The sequence below is a fragment of the Octopus sinensis genome, linkage group LG11, assembly GCF_006345805.1.
Source record: "Octopus sinensis linkage group LG11, ASM634580v1, whole genome shotgun sequence".
In the NCBI taxonomy this organism is placed as follows: domain Eukaryota; kingdom Metazoa; phylum Mollusca; class Cephalopoda; order Octopoda; family Octopodidae; genus Octopus; species Octopus sinensis.
This window is the reverse complement of record NC_043007.1, coordinates 17,825,823-17,848,285: the sequence shown is the minus strand read 5'-3', so window position 1 is coordinate 17,848,285 and position 22,463 is coordinate 17,825,823. Positions and strand designations below refer to the sequence as shown.

At 36.3% G+C, this 22,463-nt stretch overlaps 1 protein-coding gene across 1 annotated transcript in view; it reads right to left on the bottom strand.

The window, feature by feature from the left end:
* Positions 1-8,978: 8,978 nt before the first annotated feature.
* Positions 8,979-22,463, bottom strand: part of LOC115217254 (WD repeat-containing protein 62) — a 227,795-nt gene continuing 214,310 nt past the window's right edge. The window contains 5 exon segments of the mRNA XM_036507131.1: positions 8,979-10,889; positions 11,833-11,912; positions 15,448-15,486; positions 16,925-17,046; positions 17,682-19,200. Of these exon segments, the coding sequence (XP_036363024.1) occupies positions 10,458-10,889; positions 11,833-11,912; positions 15,448-15,486; positions 16,925-17,046; positions 17,682-19,200 (2,192 nt within the window). The 3' untranslated portion in view covers positions 8,979-10,457.

Here is a 22,463-nt window from a genome sequence, read left to right as displayed (position 1 = left end):
ACACACACACACACACACACACACACACACACACACACATATATATATATATATTATATATATAATATATATATATATATATATATGTATATATACATATGTATATAAAAGGTTAGCTGAGTTAGATGTTAAAATACCCGTCTAAAGGATAGAAGCACCCGTGATATACTACCGGTATATTGCCTATGTTTAAACTTGGGTATATGCATGCAAGCATATTATGCTCATAAATTATAGGTAAAGACAAGGCTAAACAGGAATTTTTCAATCAAAATTTAAAGGAAACAGAAAATGGAGATATATTGGTGAACAACAATTGACTTACATCAAATATTATTTATTAATTGAATACAAATAGACTGCATCCCGTCTAACAGCTGTTTCTGCTTCCAATATTGTATGGTATTGGCTTTGATTTGATAAAGATTATTATATTTAGTAATAAGACCGATCAATAACAAAGATGCAATAAGATTTTAGATTAATCATAATAATTTATAATAATTATGTTTGTAGTACTAATCAATAATACTATCATAATAGCATTTTATTATGATAAATATTATTAATAACTACTACTAACATAATTATTATAAATTATTATTATTAATCTAAAACCTAATTGTATTTTCACTCCTTCTCCGACTAAAACCTATTGGTGTATCCCACTATTATTTTTTTTATTATTATTTACCCATCCTATCCATCCCGTACGAAGGATTAATCCACCAATTACTATTTTAAGTTTAGTCATTTACTTAACGTCCCAAAGAGATACACAAGCAAAATGGTATGATTCCAACCATATTCAACTTTTCCCCCGTTCTTCTCTATTTCCTTCTTCTTAATGTATTCTTCACTCTGATGAAGTTCCATGTTTCAGATCGGTCTTATTACTAAATATGATAAATATTTTTAGCATATCAATGGCAATACCATTCAACATCGGAAGCAGAAACAGCTGTTAGACGGGATGCAATCTATTTGTATTGAATTAATAAATGATAATTGATGTAAGTCAATTGTTGTTCATCAATATTTCTCCGTTTTCTGTTTTCTTTCTTTACACCCACACACACACATGCGCGCGCGTGTGTGTGTGTGCAACATTTGGTATAATTATAAACAGGACAAATTTTAGCCATTTCTCCGGAGACTGAAAAATAAATGATGAACAACCTTAATCGATTTTCGAACCTGGGTTCTCATCAGAGGATCCTACACATATATACATATATATTTACAAACACACACACACACACACACATATATATATATATATGTAAACATATATATAGACGTATATATACATATACGTAAACATATATATAGACATATATATACATATAAATACACATATATATGTACATATATATACATATACATACACATATATGTACATATATATACATATACATACACATCTATGTACATATATATACATATACATACACATATATGTACATATATATACCTTCATATACATATTATATATATATATATATATACATATACATACACATATATGTACATATATATACATTCATATACATATATATATATATATATATATATATATATATATATATATATATATATATATATATATATATATGTATACAATTTTTGTCTGGTTCCTAAAGAAACGTGCGGTCTTGCATTATCATGTTGGAAAACAACACCCTTCCTGTTGGCCAATTCTTGGACGTTTCCCTTGAATTGCTGTTTTTAACTCGTCCAGTTGCGTGCAATATTTCTCAGAATTTAATTGTCTGGTTACTTGGGAAAATCTCATAGTACAGAATTCCTTTCCAATCCCACCATACACAAAGCAAGACTTTTTTAGGGTGAAGACTCGCTTTTGAGGTGGCCAAGGATAGCTCATGTCGCTTACTCCAGGATCGCATTCTCTGAACATTTCGGTAGATAATCCATTTCTCTCATCACCTGTCACAATTTCCTTTAAAAAAGACGCGCTTTCATTCTGTTTTTAAAGCGAATCACAGATGGAAATGCGATCCAAAATGTTCTTCTCACTCAATTCATTTGGTAATCAAACATTGTAGCGATTTGTGTACCCAAGCTTTACCAGGTGCTCATGAACGACGGATTTTGATAGGTTGAGGCTTTCTGACAATTCTCAGGTTGTGCAGAGAGGGTTATTCTCAATTAATGACTTAGTTTGGTCATCATCTGTAGTGGATGGTCTGCCTGATCGCTGTTTATCAATAAGGCTACAATCTCCAGCTCGGAACCTTGCGAACCACTTCCGTACAGTTCTTTCGGATAAAGAAACATCACCGTAAACTGCGCGTATTTCTTTGGTTGCTTGTGAGGAATTTTCCCCTTTACGGAAAAAGAAAAGCATCAAGTGCCGAAAATGAACTTACTTATATTCCATTTTAAAGGGTTACAGAATTAACACAGGTTATAGGAACATAAACCTTCTTCCACGAAAAGATAGCTTAAACTGTGCTCTAAATGGAAGTGTAGTCAAATCCTATTTTATGGACTCAACCATGTTCTAAAATAAGTCGAAAGATAAGCTACTATAAATCAGCACGAACTTTCCGGACAACCCAATATATATATATATATATATATATGTGTGTGTGTGTGTGTTTGTGTGTGTATGTGTATAGTTAAATATGTGTGTGTATTATATATATAAATATATTTCGTTTTGTGATTTGGTTTGCAAGACTCTTTACTCGAGTCGTGTGTTGAAGCATATTTTCTTGTGTTCTGGGGAGGGTCATTCTCTTTTTGTATCTAATTATTTAACACACTCACCGGTTCAGTTCCCACTCATTTCTTATTTTTTTCTAAAACTTTCGTTGCGTCTTGCAACCTTTTCAATAGTCGTCGACTCTGTCCGATATTTACACTGCATTCCTTTTTGTTTGTTTGTACGTATGTGTGTGGGCCAGTGTGTACGCGCGTACACGTATGTATGTATGTATGTATGTATGTATGTGTGTATGCATCTATGTGTGTGCATATGCATATATATATATGTATGCATGTGTGTACGTTTGTATGTATGTATTCTGCATATTCATGTGTTTGTTTTTATGCCTGTGTGTTTGCATGAGTGTGTGTGTGTGTGTGTGTGTGTGTGTGTACCTTTGGCTTCTTGTGTGTGCATCCCTGAATTTGTCTGTGTGTGGGTTTTTATGACTACGTACGTGCGTCTGTTACGCATGGATGTGTGTCTTCATATGTGCCTTTGTGTGAAATGTGCGTGTGTGTTTGGCCATGTGTTTCAGTGTCTTCATATGTGTTTGTATGTGCGCTTGTCTATTCCTATTACCAATGTACCTATCTATCTGTAAGTCTGTTTACATTCATATCCATTTACCTATATATATATATATATATATATACACGCACGCACATACATTAATATTCTAGTTAAGACCAACTCTAGTAACGGTAAACAGAAACCAAGAGAAATAGAGATCATGGCGCATGTATGTGTGAGTGTATGCGTGTGTATAAGTCACACAGTGTGTGTGTGTCTTTCCGCGTTAGGTATGTTATTTAACACACTATATGTTGTCAATACGAAATTTTATTTTCATTTTTATAACAATATAACATTTCATAGACATAATCTTTCTAGTGTCAGCAGGGCTTTTCATTCCACAACTACAAGATCACATTTTGTATATGACTGTGTAACTGTCTGTGAGTGATGTGTGTAAGTGTATGAGTGTGTATATGTCTCATACTGTGTTTTTCTGTGTTAGGTACGTTATTAAAAACACACATCTACACATACATATGTAACGGTACGTTATTAAACACACACACACACACGCACATCTACACATATATATACAAACGTGACGACTGACATGCGTGAATGTATGTCTGTGTGTGTCTATCTTGCTATAGTCTCTGTTTATTTCATCATGTTCCTATCTGTTGAAGAGCGTAGGCTCGAAACGTTTTGTATGTGGTATGAGAGAATTTTACTTACGCAATTTAATTTTAATTCTAAATTAATACGTTGTCAAACCGGCAAAAGCTACTGCAATAAATTATTCTATGCAGTATTATTTCCGGTAATCTAGCGTGCCAAAACGAGGCCTTTTGAAAAATAACCACAAGTGCAATAGGTAGAACAGCATACATATTCGACTCGTGCGGAGGTCTGGTGTGTAGTTCTGCAAATTATATTTGTATGGACGATCATACTGAAGATCTACAGACAAATTGCGTGAGTAAAATTACGTAATATGTTAATAGTGAAACATTGTTTATGATTAATCTATATTTTTGTTACTTTTCATTTGTCTTGCTTCAAAATTTTCCCCAAAATTTTCCTCAAAAATTTTTCGAAATTTTCCCCAAAATTTTTTCAAAACATCAAATTCTTTAATTTACGAGTAATTCACTTTATAAACCAAAATTGAAAGCAATCTGAGCCAAATTAAGTGGGGCCCATTTTGCGAATGAGAAAGACTAGCTCCATATGTAAGTGTGAATATAGATTCATATACACATGTACAGACAGATACTTACATATACATACACTTATATACACACATATGTATTTTTTATGCGCCCTTTTCAAGCCTAGCCAGGCTCATGGGCCCGGTTTCCCGGTTTCTACGGCGTGTGTTCCCCCCAGCTGGACGGGACGCCAGTCCATCACAGCGTTACTCAAGAAACAGGAAGAGAAAGTTGAGTACAACAGGGGTCGCCACCCACCCCCTTGCCGGAGCCTCGTGGAGCTTTAGGTTGTTTTCGCTCAATAAACACACACAACGCCTGGTCTGGGAATCAAAACCGTGATCCTCCGACCGCGAGTCCGCTGCCCCAACCACTGGGCCACTGCGCCTCCACACACACACACACACACACATATATGTATGTATGCGTATATGTATATATATATCAATAATAAAAGGGTAAAATCAATTAATTATTAATTAATTTCACCAAGTAGTGTTCAGTATGTAAAAGGACCATTCAAGGTATATTCAAAATATTCATCATCATCATCATCATCATCATCATTTAGCGTCCGTTTTCCATGCTAGCATGGGTTGGACGGTTCAACTGGGGTCTGGGGAGCCCGAAGGCTGCACCAGGCCAGTCAGATCTGGCAGTGTTTCTACAGCTGGATGCCCTTCCTAACGCCAACCACTCCGTTATATAATTAGGGCTCAGTAAAATAATTTACTTTACCACATACAGAAACTTAGAAATAGCAGCCAAAAGGTTTTTGGCTGCTATTTCTAAAAGTTTCAGTATGCGGTAAAGTAAATTAATTTACTGAACCCTAATTTTATATATATATATATATAGGGCCGATGCCAGACCCCTCTGGCACCTGTGCAGGTGGCACGTAAAAAGCACCCACTACACTCTTGGAGAGGTTGGCATTAGGAAGGGCATCCAGCTGTAGAAACACTGCCAGATCAGACTGGAGCCTGGAACAGCCTCCTGGCTCCCCAGACCCCGGTCGAACCGTCCAACCCGTGCTAGCGCGGAAAACGGACGTTAAACGACGATGATGATGATGATGATGATGATACACACACACACACATATTGCGCACCTGTCATATATGTACACACCACACCCACAATATAAGAATCCACTTTGATCCGAAGAGGCCCACCTTAATGTAATCAACAACAGGTATTGCATAACTTTTCCCATCGACTCATTTCCATGCAGCAACATTCAAGGCGGAGTGGCATCAAAACAATTGAAACAAGTAAATAAATCTGCACCATGGGCGGACAGGTACTATGCACACTCCACCCGTTTTCGCTGGGGGGGGGGGGTGTTTTTTTTAAAAATTTTATTTCATGCAGATTCCGATTGTGATGAAAAAAATTTTAAGTAGGCTTTACCAAATATGTGTGTGTATATATATAGATACATATAGATATAGATAATGGGAAGGTTTACGAAAATAGACCAGGAGTGGCTGTGTGGTAAGTAGCTTGCTAACCAACCACATGGTTCCGGGTTCAGTCCCACTGCGTGGCATCTTGGGCAAGTGTCTTCTGCTATAGCCCCGGGCCAACCAATGCCTTGTGAGTGGATTTGGTAGACGGAAACTGAAAGAAGCCTGTCGTATATATATATATATATATATATATATGTATGTGTATCTGTGTTTGTTCCCCTAGCATTGCTTGACAACCGATGCTGGTGTGTTTACGTCCCCGTCACTTAGTTGTTCGGCAAAAGAGACCGATAGAATAAGTACTGGGCTTACAAAGAATAAGTCCCGGGGTCGATTTGCTCGACTAAAGGCGGTGCTCCAGCATGGCCACAGTCAAATGACTGAAACAAGTAAAAGAGTAAAAGACGAAGGCAGGTGGAGTACAAACAAACAAATGTATTAGTATGGCACTCAGGAATAGAAATAGAACAAGTCTTTTACGTTTCGAGTCTATGCTCTTCGTCAGAAAGATACATGGAAAGGAAACAAGGAGAGAAATAAATGCGTGTAGGAGCTAACGGTCTATCATATAGATAGATAGATATATGCGTGCATATATAAGCATATGCATTTGTATGTATATATGTCTGTGTGTATAATATGTGTGATGGGTAAATTGTCGCCATTTTATATTTTTAGTTTTGCGCATGTGCATTGTTTGTTTTTAATTTTTTCAGCACAGTATCGTAGGTTATGTTGGGCACCGTCTCTAAGAACAACAGCACCATGGCACAATTCACTCTGCCAGAAATTTGAAAACGACATTCTGTACTGCTTAGCATTTGCACCAGAAACTTCAATGCAAACATTTCAGAGTGTCTGGGTGTCAATCTGAGGACATGTACCGAGAGTGATAAATATCAAACATCCAGTCAACACCATGGTGTTTGGAGTGATCCCTAGTGATGGTGATGTTATGCCTCCATTCATCTTCCCATACTGCCTCACACTCAGCATGGGGGCCTACATCAAATGCTTGGAGGAGGTAGTGCCTCCCTGGGTCAAGAGGGTGGCTGCTGGAAGACCCCCCCATGTCTGGCAACAGGACTCTGCACCATGCCACACAAGCAGGAGAACCCAGTCATAGCTGTCAGACAATTTCTGCGACCACATCACCCCTAACATCTGGCCACCTAACTCCCCACACTGCAACCCCCTTCATTATTATGTGTGGGGCACAGTTGAGCAAGAGACTAACAAAACTATTTGTAACACCAAAGTTGAACTGGAAGCAAGGATTATGGAAGCATTCACCAACTTAAGAAAGAGACCATACACAAGAGTTGCAGGAGATTCTGAAGTCGTCCGGAGGCTGTGGTTGAAGACAATGGCAATTTTATTGAATAAATTTACTCTTTAGTATTTCAAGATATTTTTATGTAATTTTGGTAAATATATCTTAAAATTAGATGTTAGTGTTATTTTCATTTTTGCATAATTTAGACAATTTATTCACTGCACCCTGTATATGGTTTCCTTTTCAGTGAAGAGAATCTACACCAGAGTTATGTACCTTGCCAAGAAGTTCCATATGACAGCATTTATCTGCATAAATTTTTTGACTACTTCTTAAATGTTTAATCAGTGATATTTATGTCATTAGCTCTGATCGATAACAGGACTTATTTCTATACTTCATTCCATTTATCCTACTTTCAGTGAAAGCCATTTAACTTATCAAACACAGCTGTTCCCTGGTTTCACACCTCAAAATCTTGCCAGTACAGATCGTACAATGTGTGGACATGGTAATGAATCTCATAGTTTACTTTTTCTTCTTTGCCTTTCATCAGTTCTCTCTTATCTAGACACACCTAAGTTTTTGTTCAGAGTATCAAATCAAATGTACACAGAGAAATACTAATGATGGTTTACCTTGACATGAAAAATGTTACTATAAATTTGTAAAGGCACAGCACACTTTGCAACCATGCAGTTTGGGGTTCAGTCCCACTGCACAGCATCTTTGGTAGATAGAAATCGTGTGCAAGCCCTTTGTGTGTGTGTGTGTCTTTGTACCCCACTCCAATCCACCACTTAACAACCGGTGTTAGTTTGTTTACATCCCCATAACTTAGTGGTTCAGCAAAAGTGACTGATAGAATAAATACCAGACTTAGAAAAGCAAGTACTTGCGTCCCCAAAGTCCATCCCCTCCTCACCGTGGTGGGGTGCTGGCAACGGGTAGTGTCAGAGCTATGCCGCTGGGAACTTCAGTTCCTGGTAGGGCCACCCAAGGCGGATTGGTCTGACACAGAGTGGTATTAGGGTCACAACCCGGAAGATGGGGCTCTGGTGAAAATCCTCGGAGTGTCTGTTTCGGCAACCAGCGGCTCCTTGGTCATTCTGTCCCTGCATCTGCGGACAACCTGCGACAAACAGGATGTCTCTACATGTGGGATTGTTGGGGACCGCTTATGAAATCCACATATTCCCACGAAACTTCTTCCACCGCCAGGGTTCGAGATGCCTCGAGGGTGGCAGAAGAAGCCGACTCAATCCACCCAGGGTGAATGTCGCCACAAGTACAAGTAAGTACTAGGGCCAGCTTGTTCAACTAAAAACACAGCATGACTACAGTTCAATGACCGAAACAAGACAAAAGAAAAGGGAACTCGTCTCCCCTCATGGCACACAACCTTACCTTATTTTACAAGCAGATTTACTTTGCTTAGGAAATCAAGACTCACTAACAGCAGCAACGTTTGAATGCCATGTGCAAGCCCTTTGTGTGTGTGTATGTGTGTCATTGTCCCCCACTCCAATCCACCACTTAACAACCAGTGTTAGTTTGTTTACATTCCCATAACTTAGTGGTTCAGCAAAAGTGACTGATAGAATAAAAACCAGACTTAGAAAAGTAAGTACTTGCATCCCCAAAGTCCATCCCCTCCTCACCGTGGTGGGGTGCTGGCAACGGGTAGTGTCAGCACTACAACAAACACTTTATACAACAAACACAATCAAAATAAAAAACAATACAGACAAAAAAAAAAAAAGAGACAAATTACTATTGAATAATGTATTTAGAAAAAATTATATAATTGATGTGTGACAGAAGCACCTTTTCACAACCAGAGTATCCTTTGGGAGCTGATGTTTTGAAACTGGGTTTTACTTCACCAAAGGCCATAATTTATACAGAAAATGTCTATTTGGGATATTTACTGTTGTGTATTTAAACTGTTTAATGTTTAGTCCTTGTTTCATAGTTGAACAAAAGTCAAGAAATAATTTTCCTTTTTCTTTTACAAATGAGGTGGGTTTGTTCCTTTTTCTTCTCTGAATGAAAGCTAAGAAGAAGTGGAAGGGGTTGAAAACGATAAAATGGATGTGTGTTTGCATGCGTGTATGTGTGTTTGTGTGTGTGTGGTCCCTGTTAAAAGGGTTTGAAAAAAAAAGGAAGATGGATGTGCATGGTGTCTGCTGTATTAAAATGAATAACTGCTTGTTATTTGTATAATAGCACCATTATGAAAATGCGTTGTTTTGTTTACTGTAAGGGGTCAAGTAACTGGACCTTCAGTACGTTGTTGTTGTTAATGGGAAGAATGAAAGGCTAAGCTGATTAACTGAAATTAAAAGTAAGGTAGAGAGAGTAGCAGGGAAGAAGATACTCCACAGCATTTTCTCCATTTTGCCACAAAAATCTTCCAGTAATGTCTCAACTAAAATGTATTTAATATAAAAAAAAACAAAACTATACATATAAAAGTAACACACATAGTGTGTATTTTATATATATGTGTGTGTGTACATATATATATACACACACATATATATGTGTGCATATACACACACATGTACATGTGTATGTATAAATAGAAATGTAAATAATTTGACAGCAATAAATACAAATGAAAATAAAGTTATAGAAGAGTTACTGAACTCTACAAACAACAAACACTGAAATTGTAGAATTTCAGGGAAAAAATGTTAGAAATTTGGTGTCTCTTGTTTGAGTAAAAATCACTGACAACAAAGAAATGAGTAAAAAATGGTTGTTTTAATTATTTACAAGGCAAATTTGATAAAATATTTGTTTCATTCAGTATTTCTTGTTCTTAAAGTGACAAGAAAATATTTTGGAATGATAAAATTTTTTTTCTATATTCTTTTTTTTCTTTTTGTGTGCATCTATGAAATTTTGATGTTAATTTCTTATTAACAACTTTTCTAATGGATGGATAATTTAATCATTCTGTGGAATGTTTTATTATATTTAAATTGGTAATAATTATTATTAAATTTTCACATTTATGTTCTTTAGAGACATTCAATAAAGTTTGACAAAATACTTTACACTACACATCAAAACATTTTAATGAGGGTGAAATTCAATTTTAAAAAATGCGAAGGCTGAACTGTGGGAGTGTATGTGTGTGTATGTGTTTATGGTTGCAAATAAAACTGGAAAAATGGAAGCCATATTGAACACAGAAGCAACCATGATATGTGGAAGCAAAATGCTTCATTACTGCCTCATTCAGTGACTATTTTTGTAGATCACTATTTGCAAAAAAGACAGAAAAAAGTTTCTCAGCATCGTTTGTACTTCACTTGGAACATTTCTGCCCAGCTTTTGCTCAATGAGATTGACTAAGGCAGCAGCCACCTCAGTCTGATCACTGCCCATTGTAATATCCGGTTCAGTAGGAGATGTATTCACAGCCTTATCATCCATTGAAACAGCAGCTGTAGCTGTGGCTACATCAACAGAAGATGAAATAGCTTCTGTGCCAGGGAGAGGAGACTCTGGAAACAAAATTGGGGATGTACTGATATCTCTGGTAGAGAGTTTATTTCCGGGCGTCACAGACATTTTTGAAGTAAGTCCAGCCATTTTCTGTTCAGTTTCCTGGATGGCTTGACTCAACAATGCCAAGATCTCTTGGGAGCTTTGTTCTGGGTTTGACATCTGGCAAAATAAATACAATAGAATCAAAAGTTTAAAATAAATCAGAGCTAGTACAATAATTTGGTTTATTCTCAGGGATATAACACAAGGATATAACATATGATCTAAGCTATATAATCTTCATAAAAAATAAGTTGGAGTTAACAGAATCATATGGAAATTATACATCCTTTGTCCACCAGTAGCTACAGTGTATGCCACCCATGGCAGCCCTTGGATTTGCTAGTCTCCCTCCTGATCCATGCGAGTCAAAAGAACAGGAATTGGAGAGGGTACTTGGTGTTGATATTCAAGAACATCTTGGATGGTGTGGTTCAATAGAGATCCTCCTGTATCAGGGATATCACATCATTATCACCCCACTTTTTTTTTTATACAATTGTAAACTATGTATACTTTTGCTTTCACTTTTACTATATCCAGTATAGAACTTTTATTTTTTTATTATTCCACTCTATGTAAAATCCCTACACTTTATGTCTCTACACTGACCCCCTCATCCATCACCCTGGTGGCATATAAAAGAAATTATTATTATTATTATTATTATTATAACTAGAGAGTACTGGTTTCTTTACAATATTTTAATCCATAAAAGTGCAAATGTCTGATATAAGAATTTCAATGCGATGGGGGAGATAACTCTTCATAAAAACTTCGTCATAAAGTCTGATTGTAAAGAATTGTCGTTCGGCCGGTTTCACTGAGTGGAACAGTTCAAAGGATTCAAGTGATTACAACGGAAATAGAATTTTGTGGTTTTCATGCCCCAGGATTCATCAAAAAGAGGAATCAACAACCCCTTGTACATCTAACAAAGAAATTGCTGTTGAAGATATCGTCTCTCCATCTACAAACTTTAATATTAAATAATAAAATCAGAGTTAAAAGCAATAATGCTAACGATTATGATGATGATGATGCCAACCATAATTTAACTGACCTTTTCATACATCAATGACAATTTATCAACATCCAGTTTCAAATCTTTTATGACATTCTTGCAAGCCTCCAGTTTATCAGCTGAAATTATAGAAATAAAAAAGTTACAGTAGGACCAATGTGTATGAGTGGTTACAAGATAGGAGATTGGGGTTCAAATCCCATTTCAGAAATATTTTTCTACCCTCCAAACCCCTTAAAAAAAAAGTTATAAATGACTGAGCAAGTTATCTTGTCCCTTTGAATTTCCTTCGCTCCATGAGTTATCACTGTATACCTTCCTATTTTAACTACTGTAAATCCTTGAGTATAATCTGCATTTTTTCCCAAAAATTCAAAGGTCAAAATCCCTAGTGCGTACTATATACGAGGTTAAAAACGAAAATTATTTTCTAAGCAATGTCCGAGTCTCTATTTGCTGTCCGGCAATATTTATTCAGATGCATTTTGTGATGTCAGGTGCAAAAATACCTTAAGCTAAGCCTGAAAGCAATGAAGTCATAAAAGAATCATCCATAACTTGCAGTAAACAACATTTATTAAACGTTATCACTGTTATTTCTTTTATTTTCTGCAAACAAAATGCACAAAAAAGCTACACGTTTGCATTATGTTATATATACAATAATAATAAAGGATGTTACCGTATACAGTTTTACAAACTAAGAACGTTATATAGACCTCCTTGACTCAAGTTAGAGAAGGGGTGCATATTATAGACAAGGTTTAGGCTTTTCAGAGGTACAGCCCCCAAAAATTCCCTGCGTATCATACTTAAGGGCGGACTATACTCGAGGATTTACGGTACCTAAAAATGGAGCATTTATTTAATTAAGCATAGAAAGAGAGATTGTTCAAATCAATCAGCCAAATCTCCCTCAATTCACACACAGCCATCTTTAGAAAAAAAACTAAAAAAACTGAGAAGGTACATTTCTGGATAATGTAGTCCAACATACACTGTGCCTGAAAAGAGAAGGAATGATTATATGGCTGACCTGAGGTTCTAAGACAACAAAATGTGTAATGTTTCTGTAATTTACAGTCAAAACTCTAGGACCCAAATCAGTGCAACCTCATTAAACATAACTGCTAATGACTGAGCTGTTGTTCTTGCTGTTAGTCAGAGGTCAGTCAGGATGAATAGATCTATGAGCAATGAGATTCCAGCTTTAATTATTCTGTATTCTCTCTTTCATACATTATATGTAGAACCATATTATCCAGTGGTGGTTGTGGTATGAAGCAGATGGGACTGTTGTTTCTAGTGGGTCCAAGTAACCATGTACAAACATCTACATGCTAGTATAAGGAAAGACATACAAAAGTATACTTGTTTTAACAAACCCATTCAAAGCACCAGCATTTGCAAACTCATTCAACCCTGCAAGTATAGGTAATAAGTCAATGTTAAACAGAATAAAGGGGTTTTTACATCCCATTTTTCTGTAATAGAACCAGGACTAGAAATAGCCTGGAAGTTCAAATATTTGCCTGAATTGCTCATGAAAGTCTCCCCTCCTACACTGACCCTTCAACTAGAATGTAGGCTTTGTACTCTTTTTCTTTTTTAATCCCACCAGCTTGACTGTATCTAAGACTAGTGTACCATGCTGCAAGATCACACTGCAATAGCTTAAATCAAATGATGTGGATAATATTGGTTGCAAAAGAATTCTATTTTAAATAACAGTTGCAATAAATATCTAATTGCTGTGCCACATTCATAATTTTAAAAAAATTAAGAAAATGATAAAAGTAGAATGTAAATTGAATAGGTTACTGGAATCAGGAAGTTTTGTTTTATTCAAGTAAATTTCTATCTACAAATTAAGGAAAGATTTTCTTCCCCCTATTTCAATAAGGACACATGGATGCTATATTGATAACATTTTTCTAAGACAGTTTATAACTTACTTGTGGAACTTTCCAAATGTTAAATAAGTAATTATGGTTAATCCTCTTAATTGCATTACTGAACCTACAGACTCAGTCTTCATCAGGTGATTCAAGGAAGAAAAATTACAACAGAATGCATTTCACTTTCTGCATTCTTTTACCAAACAGAAAAAAACTTACAAGGTCACAAAACATCTACAATTTTATTGTGACACTACAACCTATAGCAGAGAATTACATATCACATTACAGTACTGAGCACAATACCATATGAACGTGGATGTTGACAAAGAAGTGTCTTGTTTCATCATCATTTAACGTACGCTTTCCATGCTAGCATGGGTTGGATGATTTGACTGAGGACTGGCGAACCAGATGGCTGCACCAGGCTCCAATCTTGATCTGGCAGAGTTTCTACAGCTGGGTGCCCTTCCTAACGCCAACCACTCCGAGAGTGTAGTGGGTGCTTTTACGTGCCACCAGCACGAGGGCCAGTCAGGCGGTATAATGCATAAGCAGTGACAAGATACAAACCACCAACTTACAGCAATTTGCCTGGTCGTACCTTTCTCATGAACTAAATGCAGTATATATTTTAAAGAGTGATGTGTGTGTTCAACACATCATCATTTTACATCCACTTTCCCATGATCACATGGATCAGATTTTCTCTGGCTGGATGCCCTTCCTGTTGCCAACCCTTACCTGTTTACAGGCAAAGTAATATTTCCCCTATTGCCAGGCATGTTTTTCATGGAAGACTGGAAACAACCTCACTTATATGACAGTGATGCTCATTTACAACCGTCACATGATGTACAAGACAAGGGTACACACACAGGCTTCTTTCAGTTTCTGTGTACCAAATCACACACAAGGCTTTGGTCAGTGAGAGGTGATAGCAGAAGACACTTGCTCAAGGTGTCATGCAGTGGGACTGAACCCAAGGCCACATGGTTGGGAAGCAGGTCACACCTGTGCCATGATGATGATGATGTGTATGGGTCCAACATTCAATCTGTAACATACCTGAATTGAAGGTAGTAATTAAGTTCAGAATATTGAACATTGTCATTATTTACATTCAACGGATATTTGTCCTCATCTTGTTTGTTGTTAACACAACGTCTCGGCTGATATTATTATTATTATTGTTGTTGTTCAGGTCACTGCTTGGTTAACTGGTTAAGAGCGCAGGCTACTAACCCCAAGATTCCGAGTTCGATTCCAAGCAGTGACCTGAACAACAACAACATCGAAAAATACCTTAGGAATGAGAACCCAGGTTCAAAATTTCCTCAAGACACCTGAAAAAGGCTGGAAAGTATATCAGCCGAAACGTGTTAACAACAAACAAGATTAGGACAAATATCCATCAAATGTAAATAATGTAAATAATGTACATAATTCCTCATCTCTTAAATATAGAACTGTATTGAACATTTTCACTGATAAATCACAGTAAGTTGTCATCTCTGAAACCATGTTGAATAAATGCAGATGCACACCGACAGAATAATACACTGAATAATTTGAAGGTTTTACAACATTTGGGAAGAGAAATATTTGCAAGGAGTGGTGGATGAGAAATCCTAATATAAGGGATATTATGACACACAGACATGTGTGTGAGAGAGAGAGAGAGAGAGAGTGGCAAGTGGGGTGAATTAAATATATAACTGTGCAAGGATACACAAAGTTTGTGCATAGCACTTACAAAGATCAGCATTCTGAAGTTGGTTTAAGACTAGCACAGCTATAATAATAATAATAATAACAATAGCAACAGTTAAATGAAAATAATGTGACAAATTTGAGCATAAAAGTCAACAACATAAATAAAGTTGAAGTAGACAACTGAAAGAATCAAACCATTCCATTAATCACCAACAACTTTATTGGCATAAAACATAAATCTATTCCTGCCACAAGTTTAATATCAAGACTAGCTTTGTTATATTTGGACAAACCATTTGAAATGGTGGGATATTTTCTGAACATCTTCATTTCAAGAATTTGAAAGTTAATCTCTGATACGATAATTATTTATAAAGTTCTCATCATAGAAAACAAAAGGATTGTGCTAGAAATTGCATTTAACCCTTTAGTGTTTAAACTGGCCAAATCCAGCCCAATATATTCTACATGTTTTAAATTCAAACTGGCGATATCAAGCCTCTCACTCCTAACCTACAATGCCGTTCTGAAAATAAACAATCACATCATTGAAACCTCAAAACTATAAGATAATGCATGATTAATTCAAAACAATTTGAGTGAAAAAGTATTACATTTAACAGAATAATCTGAACACTAAAGGGTTAAACAATTTGGGGAGTAGGCTTGTGAACAAGCCCTTAAACAAGAACATCTGGTTCCAATAATTAGATAACTGCTTCTGATATAGTGCAGTCAGATTCAGATATTATTAGAGTTTGTGTTATATATATACCTAAGCAGGCTACAGCACGAGACTGATGATGATGGATTGTTATTAACCAGTCCTACTAATACACACCTCTCATTGTTTTATTGAATTGGAAGAAATACAGATTTCTATTTGATGACAAGTATTTGGTCAGCAGATCAATAATCAATATAGTTTAAGTACTCTTTTACTTGTTTCAGTCATTTGACTGTGGCCATGCTGGAGCACCGCCTTTAGTCGAGCACATTGACCCCAGGACTTATTCTTTGGAAGCCTAGTACTTATTTTATCGGTCTCTTTTGCCGAACCACTAAGTAATGGGGACATAAACACACCACCATCGGTTGTCAAGCAATGTTGTGGGGACAAACACAAACACATAAAAACACACACACACACACACACATATATATATATATACGATGGGCTTCTTTCAGTTTCTGTCTACCAAATCCACTCACAAGGCTTTGGTCGGCCCGAGGCTATAGTAGAAGACACTTGCCCAAGGTGCCACACAGTGGGAACGAACCCGGAACCATGAGGTTGGTAAGCAAGCTACTTACCACACAGCCACTCCTATGCCTATTGTAATAATAATAATAATAATAATATAGACAATAGCTACTTCATACAATAAAGCTACATGTTCGATTAGACAACAATTATATATTGGTTCTTTGATTTTGATATTACAGTTAAGACCAGTCTAGAGCACTCCACTTCAGATCATTTACAAAACAAGTTATAATTAAATATAAATAGTTACCTTTCGATGGTATATCCCAAGACTGGGGGCTATTCTTTAAGGGCAACTGTAACTGAGGACTCTCTGATTTTGGAGACACAGGAACAGATTCCATTGGTGTTGTAAGGGCAACATTAGCAGGACTTTTATATGGAAACAAGACAAAACATAAAAAAGGTTAGTGAAGAGAATAGATAAATCTATATATATAAAACTCAACTTGTGTATCTGCGTGTGTATCTGTATGTGTGTCTGTGTCTGTGTGTTTAACTTCCCGGCACATCTCCTCCTAGCCAACAAATCCTAGAACCACCAGAAATGGGTCACTTAAAGTTTAGGCGAATGAAAATTGAACTGCGCTATTTCTGTTCCGAAATTCATCTCGCAAGTGCAAAAATCGATAATGTGTTTGTTTAGGCCTTATCCCATGCATTGAATAGTGAACTTTACTCAGTCAGCTGTTTGTCATGAACTGTGTTCACCATGTGTGCAAGCATGCGTAAATTGCATGAAAATAAAAAATAAAGATATAAAAACGAATCGCCGTAAACATTGTAGAAATTCAGCAAAGAAATGAATTTTTCGGGAATTGGCCTAGAGGGTTTTTCGTATTAATCGTTTGGACTTTGTGAACACATGCCAATTGTTTTCATAACATTTTTAACGCTCTGAATTAAATGTGACCATTTTGCAAAGCCGGGCAATGCTGCTAGTTCATACATAAAATAGATATTTGCTGAAACTGTGCAATATATATTTTTTTAAGCAGATGACTTACCTACTGATGATATGACTGCTTGTTATAAGAGAGGCAGGGGAGTGAGATCTTGATTTGTCAGGCCGTTTGATTTCTTTCTCTGTGTCGCTATCAGAGCCATGAGAGGTACTAGAGCCTTCAACAGATCGTAACATGGGCGATGAATATTTCTCGAGAGACGGTCGCCGCGTTGTACTGGAACTAGCATTAAACATGGCTACTTTGCTTTTGACACTAGGTAAAAGTTTGTTAGATTCAGATGATGACTCTGATCCACTAGATTTTCGAGAACTTAATGAGTTGGTCCATTTGGGGTCGCTATCCTTATGGATAGTAAGAGAAGACACTGATGGTGGAGTTTGATATTTTGATCCCAAACTGTTTGGTCCCATATTTGTCTGGAAAGATGGTGAAGTGGAAATTAATTTAGAAGGGCTGTCTCTTTCAGGTGGATCGTTGGGGCTTGGTGCAAGGTCTCCAAGAAATGATTTGGGTTTTATTTCCCGATTTCGTAAACCTAATGCTATAGCTCTGGAAGATATAGCAGGACTGTGAGGCCTGTCAGATCCAAGATGAAGACCTGGTGTTGAGGAACGGCGTTCAATAGAATCAGGCTTATTGGTCAGATTAGATGATCTAGAACTTTCTTGTAAATCTGATTCTTTACTTAAAGAATCTTCTGCAGCAGTAGAAGTTTTGTTGTGCTCAGGCATTTTGTAAGAATTTTTCCCAAGCACACCAGATTTACCCAAAAGGATATTTTTGGCTTGGTCTAACGTTAATTCAGGTTGAGGCCTACGATTTCGATTAATTGGTCGTTTGCTGGTATCTTTCCGGTGTGAATTTAATGTAGTGGACAGAGGTGGTGGCATAAGATCAGCATCAGAAGAGTTTTTAGTCCCTTTCTTAGTATCATCTGGTGCACAACCAATGGTTATTCGCCGTTTGGATGCTGCTGAAAGTGAAGGACTTTCCTTAGCTTCAGAAGAAAACCCATCATTGATGTTTCTGGCTGCTGTAGACTGGGCATCGCTAGATGTTCTGCTACTTTGAGAACCTTGATCATCAACTGTGTTAACTTCAGGCACACTGTGAGAAAGGGATAAGTCACATAAAATCTGGAGATTAGAAGGGGGCAGAGTCTCATCGTCGTCTATACATGTGAGGTTGGGAACGGACAAACATGGCACCATGTTGTTAGAGAGTAAATTCTTTTTATATTTTTTCTTTTTAGGATCTTTCAAAGTTTTTGATACATCTTGGCCATCTTTGGAATATATAGACAACGATTTGTCTTTCTTGCTGAAAGAGGTTTCATATAAACTCTGCCGGTTCATTTTAGCCATGGAGCTCTTCGTTTGCTGGCTGTATGAGCTGCGAGTTTGAGAGGAAGACTTGCTTGGTTCACTGGTGGATATCGAGTAACGGTCAGCTTTATTTCTCTTGTTACCCATGGACAACCTGGACTTGAGTGACTTGCTGGTCGGTGATTGAGGTGTGTCTTCTTCACTTTCATCTATACGTAACTCAAAGAGACTCACTAAAAATATCAGAAATGTCACCAAATATATTACATTAAACTAAATGTTGCAAGCAAAGAAAAAAAAATTAAAATGTTATCTTCGTTAAAATCATTTTTTGATAATTACTATAAATTCAAATTAGAAATTACATAACAAAATCAGTTTTAACAAGTACAAATGTAATACATCTAAATTATAAAATGCTTCATTTACAACAATCACACAATGTCAAGTAGATACAAGCACATACGTATACACACAAGCACACACAATAGGCTTCTTTCAGTTTCCATCTTGGTGTTCAAAAGGCTGAAGTAAATGACACTTGCCCAAGGTGCCACACAGTGGGACTGAACCCAAAACCATGTACTTTAGCTGTCGGTATCAATCGATGTCGAGAAACAAATCGAATTTATGCAAAACACTACAATGTAGCCATTAGGTGGTGAGCAGGCAGAATCGTTAGCAAGGGTCGATAAATTAAGTACCAGTTGTGCACTGGGGTCGACCTAATCGACTGTCTCCTCGCCTCCAATTTCAGGCCTTGTGCCTAGGGTAGAAAAGAATATAGCCAGGAGAATTGTAACTAAATAAATTGCTATGATGTGTTGGGTAGTATGGAAACTTTTGGTCTCTATGCAAGATGTTTACAGTAATAAAAGAGTTGGGTCAAGCTCTTGTACAAGACCATCCTGTATCATTAATTAAACCACGTTGCATTAATTGACCAAGCTGATAAATAAGTTTCATTGCCAAGTTTATTTATAATAAACAAACTCATATCCCTGACTGAATATAAAAGCTATTGAGTTTTAATTAACAGTCTTCGTTAAGGTTTTATACGAGCACTCAAAAACCAAGTTAGATCTAGTCAAATATTTAACATGAGGGGCTTGGGAAGAGATTTGTTTTTATGTTGGACACAAACCAAACAGGTGTAAAGATTTGGGAGGTAGCCATTATATCTCAGATAATCCAAAAAAACAAATGAGCCACAGAACCTAGCTTAACCCTTTTGAGACCAACTCACTTCAAACTACCCTTGGTTCTCTGATAAAGACTTCTTGTCTTGAAAAGATCTAAATTAAAATTAAATCAAAATCTCAATTTATGTTCCAAATGCCAGCAAAAGCTGACAGTCCATTTTGTTAAATTCTTCATAGTTTTCGAAATATATTAAAATAAAGGTAGTCTATTTCAACAGAACTATGGTAACAAAGGGGTTAAGGATACAATCATTATCATCATGATTAAAGTCCACTTTTCTATGCTGGCATGGGTCGGACAGAATTTGAGCCAGTTTTACTACAGTCGGATGGTCATCCTGTCACCAATCCTCACAAGTTTCCAGTTCCAAACCAAGCATTTATACACTGACACACAGACAGACACGTTTCTGAGTAGAACATTTTGTTTAAATCTACTGAAGAAGTTACTATAAAAATGAAGGAGATTGAATGAAGAAAAAAAAGAATTATAGAAATTACTGATGGTAAACTTTGGAAAAATAAATGTTATTATCAGAATGAGATATATGATTTTGTTGCGAACATAAACTTAAACTGCTCATTACATATTACAGAGTTGCCGTTAATTTATTCTCAAGGAAGATAATAAAACTAAGTAAAGGGTTAAAAAACATTAATTTACTCCTCACAAATAGTTCAACGAATTCTGTTATTAAACAATCATAAATATTAAACATAATCGTAAACATGATTAGATAAACAAATATGCCTTTACATGTTATATACGAAAATTGTACAACATACGTATGCACAGGTATATACAAAGCTTATATAGAAAATGATAAACTTTACAAGATAACATTTAAAAATACACTATTTGACAAGTACACGAAAAAAAAAAAAAATATATATATATATGAATGATGCATGTTTTTAAACAACTGAAAATACAAAAAACATACATAAAAAACACCCCAAAACATGCCACCAATAAACATTGAGCAACCAGACTCCATGGAACAACAGTAAGCAACAGACTACAATGAAATTAGTATTAAAACTCCAACAGTTCTAGAGAAAAGCAAAACTTATTTTGGGGCTTGCAGTTTGTGGGTATCAAAATTAAAGATTGTTTGATGTAAGATTTTAAATGATGACACGATAATAAAGTGTGTATGTGTTTGTGTGCACATACATACATATATATTCAAAGAATTAGGTCATATTGAATATGAGAAATATAGCAAATATATGTTTATCATTGCCAACTTTTAGCTAAAAAAGAATAATTTTTAAAAAAACTTACAGAATACTTTCTGTTATAGCATAGAAAGATGCTCACAAGACCAAATCAGAATGCTGGGTGTGTAACATAATTTGAAAATAGTTCTCTACGCGAAGTTTTTACATATCTTGTTTCATTGGTAAGCATCTCTGATGAAACGGGATACAATTGCCATTACCTCAGGTACAGACTTTCATATTGCATGCTCTCTCTCTCTCTCTCTAGTTTGCATGGCTATGGAAGTATCTTACAGATGTTTTTGTTTTATGAAAACTTCTAACATATGTTTTAGCTGTACGAGTGTGTGTGTGTATGCATGAGTGTGTGTGACCATTGTACACACTAAAGCATATGATGGTCTCTAATGAGAAATACTATTTATTAGATCAGAAGTACTCTTTTACTCGTTTCAGTCATTTGACTGCGGCCATGCTGGAGCACTGCCTTTAATCGAGCAACTCGACCCCAGGACTTATTCTTTGTAAGCCCAGTACTTATTCTATCGGTCTCTTTTGCTGAACCGCTAAGTGACGGGGACAAAAACACACCAGCATCGGTTGTCAAGCAATGCTAGGGGGACAAACACAGACACACAAATATACACGTACACACACACACACACACATATATATATATATATATATACACACACACATATATACGACTGGCTTCTTTCAGTTTCCATCTACAAAATCCACTCACAAGGCTTTGGTCGGCCTGAAGCTATAGTAGAAGAGGTGCCACACAGTGGGACTGAACCCGGAACCATGTGGTTGGTAAGCAAGCTACTTACCACACAGCCACTCCCTGCGCATACGTTTCTTCTTTACCCTTTTTTTTTTTTGTGGAGAATATTTCCACACAAGATTAGCCCCTGATATAGATATTTGATACTGCAGCCATCTATTAATATTTTCCCTTTAAATCCATTTTCAATTCCTCTTCTTAATACTTTCATTCTCTTAACCTCCAGAATATCTACAACTTGGAGTGCACACCCATCATCTAAACATCTGGATAGGTAATG